This window comes from Habropoda laboriosa, unplaced genomic scaffold, assembly GCF_001263275.1.
Source record: "Habropoda laboriosa isolate 0110345459 unplaced genomic scaffold, ASM126327v1 scaffold578, whole genome shotgun sequence".
NCBI classification, from domain to species: domain Eukaryota; kingdom Metazoa; phylum Arthropoda; class Insecta; order Hymenoptera; family Apidae; genus Habropoda; species Habropoda laboriosa.
Window position 1 is genome coordinate 640,045 of NW_017100941.1, and position 9,759 is coordinate 649,803.

At 43.9% G+C, this 9,759-nt stretch overlaps 1 protein-coding gene across 2 annotated transcripts in view; it reads right to left on the bottom strand.

The window, feature by feature from the left end:
• LOC108577601 (protein bric-a-brac 1-like) overlaps positions 1-9,413 on the bottom strand; it is a 53,904-nt gene extending 44,491 nt beyond the window's left edge. The window contains exons 1-3 of one of the 2 annotated variants that reach the window (XM_017940782.1): positions 8,436-9,410; positions 6,987-7,079; positions 2,797-3,431 (exon numbers count right to left, since the gene is read on the bottom strand). In XM_017940782.1, the coding sequence (XP_017796271.1) occupies positions 2,838-3,431; positions 6,987-7,079; positions 8,436-9,410 (1,662 nt within the window). In that variant the 3' untranslated portion in view covers positions 2,797-2,837. Of the gene's footprint in view, positions 1-2,796; positions 3,432-6,986; positions 7,080-8,435 lie in introns of those variants that run through there. The other variant, XM_017940784.1, reaches the window with a different exon arrangement.
• Between the last annotated feature and the right edge of the window lie 346 nt (positions 9,414-9,759).

The following is a 9,759-nucleotide window of genomic DNA, read 5'->3' on the forward strand; positions in this document are numbered from 1 at the left end:
CTTCGCGGACCGTTTAGAGGAAGGTCGGAATTTCGTGTGTTCGCCAATGCTCTAGCGCGCTTGTACTGGACAGAAACGCTCCCATGGATAAGAAAAAGAAAAAAAGGAAAAAAGGAGACGCGTTCTCTCAGCCATTATCCTCGATATTCTCATTTTCTCATTTTCGTCGAATCGTCGTTAACGTTCGATCCAAGAAAAATAGTCGCAAACTCTCACTTTTTTCTCTCTTCTTTCTCTTTCATTCTTGTCCCACAGGTAAGTGTGTGTTAGATCCACCGCAAAATTCGATCGTCTAAATATCTAACATTTACTGGCTACAGCAGATACACGGATGAAAATAAATAATATAAACAGTGAGGTGGAGAAGGAGGAAAGAACATCGAGCCGAGTGCTGTCGATACCACGACGAAGAAACTGTGTAAATAATAATGATTCGGCTAAAAAAAGAGACAGCAAAATTCCGCGGTGATTTGAATTATATTGCACTGCTTCGCTCTGGCCTAAACACCAACCGTGTGTATCCGTTAGACACACGCGCCGACTTCCGCGGCCTGTCCCCGAATGCGTTTCTCTCACCGTGTCCTCGATATCGTGTTTACGTCGCCGCGTAATTGGAATTTGGTTGAAAGCTCGCGGGCAATCGTAAACACACGCGTACGACTGCATCGTGGGGAACAGATTCGGGAGATCTTCTCGCCGATAATATTCGACAATCTCTCGATACCGCGGCGTAATTAGCTGCATCACCCTTGGTTCGACAATTCGGACAAGTAAACGACGTCCGACAAAAAATCAACGTCGACCGTTCGTGTGTAAAAAGTGTCCTCACGAGAAATGTGACCGACGGAAACGCACAGGGAATTTCCGAGAGACGCTCGAAAGGAAGATAAACAAAAAAAAAGAGAAAAAAAGAAGCAAATTTCTGAGAATCCACGTGTGTATCTCACGTGAACGCATCCATAATTCACCACCACGTCGAGGTTGTGGTTCTAGGGAACCGCTGAAGGCCAGCCAACGAAGACGAAGCGTCACTGCCGGCGTGTACAATAATAATAATAACAACGATAATAACGATAAGAGCGGAGGAACGAAATAAACACGTGCCACGACGAAGGGAAAGAAACAGCTCTATCCGTGTGAAAGCTACTAAAACCGCGATGACGCCTGGCGCACTCCGTAGTACGCGACATTAATTAAGCAGCCCCGCGCCGCGTTTCAAATTTCCCTCGTTTTGCTAAAAAAAACAACGACACGTGCATGTATTTTTTAATCGTTTGAACCGCGAACGTCCACGAACGCGCTGAATCGAATCTCGCCATGTGGACGATTCTCTTCTACCCCTCCCATAACCCCCATTTTTATACTTCCCTCCCCCGTCGTCGTCAGTCCTAACCCACCCTTTTCCCCCGGTTTTTCCCATTTTTCCCCCCCTGTCACCCCCCGCCCCATTCTCTGAGTCATATCGTAATCGTCGGCGCGCGAATCCCAACCCCTCCCCTTGTCAACTGTATAAAATATTCTCAATCGTATCAACAACAGTCACATCGTACATCGTACAACGTTATTACATTATTACAATAGTTTATAGTTAATCGTAATCAATATAATATTCACAGCATTTTATCAAAATCTCTTAAAAGCACCAACCGTGGCGGCTCAAATTTTACCATTCGTCCTCTCTTCCTTTCTCTCCCACCCTTTCTCTCTCTCTCTCTCTCTCTCTCTCTCTCTCTCTTATTCTCTCACGCTCGGTGATAATGGTAATTTATCTCGATTTAAAAACCCGATCTTCTATCTTCATCATCATCATCATCCTCTTCTTAATTCAGCTTCTTTTTCTCTTCTTTGTCCCCTTTCTCTCCCGCTCTCACACTCTTCCTCTTTCTCTCTATCTCACTTTCTTTCTTCCTTTCTCTCTCCCTCTCACTCACATATATATACCTTCAATAATTTATCGATATATACATATACATATATATAGTATGTATATATATGTATATATAAGCTAAACGTTTCGTCTTAAAGCACTGATTAAACGAGGGAGCTCGTTTTAACGTGTCCCTCCCTCTGAACACGCGTTTACCAACCATCCTAACCAAAATCACAGGACTAACTAGAAACACCGCCGGCTTTTTGCCTCGTCGCTCAGTTGGGATCGATGAACGCGAGGTGTACATCCTCCATGGGGACGAACGAAAATACAGGAGAGACCAGGAACGATAACAGGGAGAAGAAACGATGATCACGGGAACCCGAGAGGGATCGAGCGCCCTGTGAAAGATAAACGAAGGAGGCGCACGATAGTTTCTCAGCCGTTTAAACAAGACGAACAGCAGGAGGAGGCTGAACGACGACTTAACCTGGTGGTGTGTCGAGAGAAGGACACGACGACAGATGATAACCAGGTGATGAAACACAAGTAGTAGTAGTAGTAGTAGTAGTAGTAGTAGTAGTAGTAGTAGTAGTAGTAGCGGGGATAAATAAAGAAAGAAATGCGAGAAATAACGAGCGAATGAGAATGAGGCACCACTAGTAGTAGAACTGCTCGTGTCCGTGTTTCCATTTCTCTCGTCCAATCCTACTGTTGTTGTCCCCCGGTATATCGTACGGGCAACCATAACGACGACGACCATAACCACGACGTCGATACTCTTCCTCTCCAAAGAATCCTCAATGGTGATAGACGACGAGAGAACGGCGTTGATCGTGTCCAGTCGACGCCAGGACGAGGTTAAACGGAAACGTGAACGCAGGAGAAGGTGTATGATTAATCGGCGGTTCTTCCTCCGGCGGCGGCGGTGAACGTGGCGGTTGTTGCACGACGATCTAAGGCGAACTCAATGATGCGGCGGTGGCGGCGGCGGGGCCTCTTCCTCGGAGGGATCCACGGGGCTCGGGGACAGGAACTTGCGCACATACTTCGGATAATGTGTCTTTTCATGGGCCTTCAGTATCGTCGACCTCGAGAAGGTCTTGCCGCACAATGTACACCGGAACGGACGTTCCCCGGTGTGCACCCGACAATGGTCCTTCATGTGGTGGCGTAACTTGAAGGCCTTACCACAGAACTCGCACTTGAAGGGCCTGTCGCCTGTATGGGCCGGTAGGTGGGCTATCAGAGAGCCGACGTCCGGGAACGACTTGCCGCAGAACTTGCAGAGAACGACGCCGGAGGTCGGGTCCGAGTGGGCCGCGAGCTCGAGGTCCATCGGCTCGATCGTACCTGCGGTGGGGTAGTGGGCCTCTGGCGGCAGGTGCATACCGGGTTCGAGACCCAGCTGAGCCTGCAGCTGCAGGTGGGCCGCCTGCTCACGGTACTTGAGCGACTCGAGGCTGTGCGAGAGGATGTGCCGCGCCAGCTTGCTCTGGTGGAGGAACGAGGCACCGCAGTACATGCACGCAAACATCCGCTCATCCACACCCATCAACTCCTGCAACCAAACAAACAAGAACATCAACTTCTTGTCTTCCCTTTAAGCTCGTCCGTAACACCCCCACAATAATATCCTTCTCAATTTTCGCTCACGCTCTCGCTACTGACTCTTTCTCTCTCCCTTTTTCACCTCATTTCTCATTCTCTCTCTTGCTTTCGTGCTGTTTCTTCCTTTCTTTCTCACTTTCTCTCTCTCTCTCTCCTTCTCTTTATCATCTATCTAATTATCATCTATGTATCTATCTATCTATTTATCTATTTAGCTATTCATCTATCTTTGTTTGGCAAGTTTTCGCTTGGTATAGTAGTTTGAAGTGATCGTTTCAAGCAGAACAGAGATTTCTCTCCTTCCTTCTCTTTCTCCGTCACTTATGATACATGGATGCTATACGTATACGTTCTCGCTATTTCTGCTGCGACAAATCGCTCGTCTGGACGATACTCGACTCACAGCGTACACAGGAGATACACACACGTATATATGTATGTACAATATATATAAGTGTGTATATATTGTATATGCATATATGTATGCACGAGTCGCGACACACCGGGCTTCAATCGGTCCCACGACGCCGCTTTTCGTTCGGAAAACCGTGTATCTCTCACACTCTCTTTCTCTCTTCCTCTCGCCCTCTTTCGTTCTTTCTCTCTCTCTCTCTCTCTCTCTCTCTCTCTCTCTATTTCTTTTCTACGTCATTTTCTCTCTCTCTCTCTCTCTCTTCGTCGCTTCTTGCGTATCTGTCTTTACTTCCTCTTACTTGTTAACTACATCCATTTTCACGATTTCTCTCTCTATCTCTCTCCACTAAAAGACCGTTGACTAAGAAATCAGAGAAATAAAAAAAAAATAAATAAAGAACAGGCAAGGCTTGTCTTCTCGAGACCACTACTTTTTTGTAAAGAAGCGCGTTTTTGGCATGACCGAATGTTACGCGTGTAACGCGAGGTTCTCTCTCTGTCTTTCTTTCCTCCTCTATAATTATTCATATCATCGGCTCCTCTCGTTTCGGTGGAAAAAAGAAGTCCCTGGTCTGACGAGAAAATGATTTTCCTCTCGACGGCATGTAAGACGGTAGCACAAGAAGTTGACGCTCATTTTTGTTTGGCACGACGCGCACCCCAGATAGGTAAACATATGTATAATGACAAGGATTCTTTTTTTTGTTTGACTGTGTGTGTAAACAGCGTACAGGAACGCGTTTTATATATACACACACACGTATATACACGAGGATCTTTATACGTGTCTATATATATATACATATACTAGACGCGTGTATGTGTCGGTCTGGAATAAACGGGTGGCACATGTACGGGCCCACGACAACCCCCACAGCCTCGCTCAAGAACAACAACAACAACCCCCCCACCCCCTCGTCCCTCCTCCAATTTTTCATCTCTTTTTCGTTATTTTTTCTTATTTTTTTTTCTTTGGCAGTATTATAAATATCATATTTAGGCGACAAATCGCGGGCCAAGAAGGCCGCCGCGGCGGAAAATAGTACACCGTAGCAAAAGGCATTGCACTCAATCCAAAAAAACGACAAATTGAAATACAAATATTACAAAGTAACAAATGGTAAAAAAAAAAGTACACGTGTTGTAACGATATATATGATGTGTATATATATATAGTTACGTATTGATATATATATACATATATAAAAATGTAGTAAAAAACAACCATGGCCAAAAACGAAGGTCAACTTCTTGACAGTGAGCTAGCAAGACAGGCTGGCAGGATGGGACGAAAAAAAGGAGTGTATACGTGTGTTATATACGCCGGGCGATTTTCCTTCGATCGCTCGAATGGCCAAAGGAATACAGGAGAAGAGATATGGAGGAACCGAGGTTCGAAAGCGTGCCGTCACGGATCACGCATTTTCTGCGCGGTTCGCTTCAGCTACCACGAAACACCGGTAAAGGATCTGATTAGAGTTAATCGATGGAAAGATCATGAGGTTACGTAGTAGATCCTGCTTCGAGGACAGAGAAGAAAATTGGGGGCGGAAGAGAGAGAGAGAGAGAGAAATTGGAGAGAAACGGACAATTAATGGAAAACAGCGCGCGAGGAAATCAGACAGACAGATGCAAGAGAGAATAGCTATGAAGAGGAGGATCGAGAAGAAAGAGAGAGAGAAGGTGGAGAATGTCGCGTGTAGAATATTTAGAAGGGTCAAGAGGGAGCGAAAAAACAGAGGAAGAAAAGAGAGAGAGAGAGAGAGAGAGAGAGAGAGACAGACAGACAAACAAAAGGCAGGATGTATACACGGAGCATGGAAAAGTGACTTAGTTTTGGAAAAGAAGATAATACGTTCGTCAAAGAAGACGACATGCACGATTGATCTCCTTCTGCGTAGCGCGTCTCGACGAAGATCTTTTCTTTACGGGACGCTGAAGCTATAAAACGATCGGCAAGCGGCTAGGTTCAATTCGTATTTACGCTTGTTTCTTCTACATTTTTTTTTTCTTCTTCAATGCGTCCTATCGCGTCGTTTCGTACAAATTCTATATTACTATACTCGGTGAGAAAATTTCTTGTAGAAGATATTGTATGTAAACGAATCTCGAGTTAAAGAATTACGTTCTTTTTTTTCAATTTTCTGAAACACTCTTGTCGTGAACGTCGCTCACAAATTCGATCGAGATGCACACAGATCAAACGAACGGGTTAGTTTCATCCTCGGTGTACAGCAATACTTATAGAAAAGGGCGAAAATCCCAATTGTACTCGAAGGTGGTTGGGAATAATGAAACGGTTTTTTCTCTCTGTCATCGAACCTCCGATCACACTCTACTCACGGCTTAACGAATTATTCTGTTAATGACACGATCACTTTTAAAAAATTAGCGGGGAGAGCAGCAAACAGCAAAGCATTTGGGCACGCATGCAATAGACCCACATGCAAAGTGAACTCGAAATATAATGTTATGCCTGTCTATCTATCAGCGGGGGATAGATAGGCAAACAAAATAGATAGATATAAATAGATAGATAGATAGATAAAATGGATCGTGTTGAAATGTTGCTCGAGCTGTCGAACGACAAACGTCTTTCATCGACGATCTTACGGAACTCTTTTTTTGTCAACCGGCCGTCGTCAACGAGAGCAGCACGTAAACGAACGATTCGTCGTAATCTTCGATCGGCACGAGATGCATCGAGATCCAAACAAAAATTGCAGACTTTTCTATTTCTCTATCTTTAGTTTCTCTCGTTTTTTTTTTTTTTTTTTTTTTTGGCAACACTCGCAGCACACAGCTCATCCGCAATCCAAATGGTAATGCCGGTCGTGTGTAGGCGATTGCAGATGAGTCGAGCGCGACGCATAATCAATGATAACCGTAATCAATATATATATACATGTACATATATGTATGTGTACATGTATGTGTATATATATACATATACATATATACATATACATATGTGTTAAATACATATATATATATATATATGTAAATATAAATGCAGAGTAAAGAGAAAGTACGAGAATAAAAAGTAGTCAATAAATTGGAATATATAGTACGGAGAAAGAGGGAAACTCACCGGATCTGGTGGGAGTCTGTAGTCCGTGGATATTTCGCTGCTCGCACTACGCTCTTCGGTCGACCTTTCCCAGTCCATCTCTTTTTTTAACGACTGCAAACGAACATCGGATTCACGTCAAAGTAATAATTGGATAGCCGTCGATGCTATTGGAAAAGTATGAAGTTGCCCCGCGTGGACCGACGCACCCGAAATCATTAGCATTTACGTGTCACAAGGAAGCCAGAGCATAATGAACTTGGCAACGGTTCGAGGTGGACGGTAATATTGCGTAAACGACACCGAATGTTGTCGTTGCTTAAAAAAACTAACTTCAATGCAAGTTTTCCTGTGCTTCTCTGTGTCAAGGATATTCAACGGAATGTATATTTTTAACGATAAATCTGTATTCTGTGAGAAAGTGAGAAGAAGGGTTGTTTTCAATGAACTACCCTTGTTGCATAAAGAAAAAAAATACTAATGCAAATTAAGGATATACGTTGTATAAATAAATGAATATTTCAATTAATGTGTAATTCCAATTAAAATCGTATTTTCGTTGATTTTGTCTAGAATAAAAATAAAAATATAGCTAAGTAAAGCTAAGTCCAAGGAATAATCATCGTTCTATCTGAAATTTTGTCTACACCTTTCAAAATAGCAATTGTTAAAACCATAATAGATCAGTGCATAAATTATTTCGATTTTTCATCGTTAGTATATTTACTAATTTTTTATGTTGATCGAAGCATTTCCCGCCACTATCTTTTGAATCGATAAAGTTATCGACCTGTCTAAAATCGCATCTCGCACAAAGCGCCGATCTAAATAAACGACAATCAGAAGGATCTATATCTAGAAAATATAACGAATGTGAGAGAACTTTCCACCTGAGCTTCATTATCTATACATGGTCTAGCGTTATCGTCAGCAAGACAACTATGCAACGTTACATGACCATTATATCAACCACTGAGAAGCCAAAGTGACTAACTCCACCAAATTAAATTTATCAAATTTCTTCTATTCATGAAGAATTAAGCATCGAGCATGTGCTTTGATACCAAAATTAGAAAAATATCGCAAAGTAGTCTAAAGCTACATTTAAACAGATTAATTTATCAACTATATCTCTCTGCATTAACACGTTGACTAAGCATAATATTATATTATTATTTTTTTTTAAATTCAAAATAATATCTAGATAGCTATGACGTTCGAAACTTTTACTTGATGATATTCACTTTATTTTAATTATTCCAAAAATCTGAGGTACTCTGGTCACCGATGACCACCGTGACCCCATCGAGAAAACAATCTTCGGTCACAGGTGACCAACGTGGCATTGAACGTGTTAACTTTCACCGTATAAAAATAAAAAAAAACATTCTGCTCTAGAACCTAACCGAAACACAACTTATGCACAGACCCAACAATTACAATGTATAGAAGAATAAAAATTATACTCACAAGTGGAACTTGTTGGACTGGGGGTAACCCCGACGGGCCCGCGAGAGGTTCTGTACTGTGCGGGGACGGAAGCCGGCTCTGCGGTAAGTTCAACGGTAACACACCAGGCGTGCTTCCGGTATTGTTACTTAGACTCATATCCGACGGTCCACTGTGCACCGATATCGGACTAAGGGAACCCCTCGTTTCTTCTAGACTTGCCACATCTTCGGAGTCCCTCCTAGGTCGATCAAGTGCCAACGGTCCTGGACAAGGGCTACCGGGTCCTGTCGGCGATGGCGGACAATCCGTCATGTCTACCGCTTCGGTGGACTCGCTGGTGGGTGGTTGGACTACGTTCTGTTGGGGTTGTTGCTCGCATTCTTTAACCCCTCCTGATGACACACCCGTGCCACCAGATGTATTTCCTTCCCTATCTCTTTCCTTATTGCTTCCTTCCTTTATACTTTCGCGTTCACGGTGATGTTCTCGTAATGTCTCGCGTTGTATACCCTCGGATGTGCTCGTGTGTTGTTGTTGTTGTTGTTGCTGTGACTGCTGCTGCTGCGGTTGCTGCTGCTGCTGCTGTTGTTGCTGCTGTTGTTGCTCGTCCCTTGACGCTACTGCCGCGTTGATGTTCGTCATATCCGCTAGACCCTTTACCTTAAGGCTCTCCGCTGTCTTGAGGAGGGCCGATAGCTGGCAGTACTCAACGTTTACCTCGCCCTTATACATGAAGTCGACGAGGGTACGTAGCTCGGCGAAACGTACGTCCTTTAGGATGACTATGGGGTGGCGGTTCGGGTGGTCGAGGAATAGGGCCTGGAAGTAGCTGGAGCACGCGGAGAGGACTACCTTATGGGCACGTATCGAAGGTCCCTCCGTGCACGCCAGTGTCACGTCCACCAGCGACTCCGACTCCAGCAGTTGACTGAACACACCCAGCAAGTTGCTCTGATGATTGTTCCACCTCAGGCAGTAATGCTCACTTCCCATGTCTGAACTGCACCCCGCAACCCTGCTGCAGAAGAAACATTTGTACCGGTCCGTGTTACTCTTCCACTCTTGTCATTCATCTCGAACGTGTCTTTTTTTCTCTTTCTCTTTCTTTTTTTCCTCGTTTCTTTGTCTGTTGTGTGTTTCTTTTTTCATCTTTCATATGGTTTTCTTTTTTTTTTTGTTTTTCCCGTGTTCATTGTCGACCCTGCTGCTGCTCACTGTTTTGTTGTCGTTGAAGTTTCCGGGATTAGTTGTGCTCGAGTGACACCCGTGCGGTTTAATTCGCGACGCAAATTGCGAATCGTCAGAGAGAGGTGCTGATCTTGATCGGTTAGTGGATGTGTAT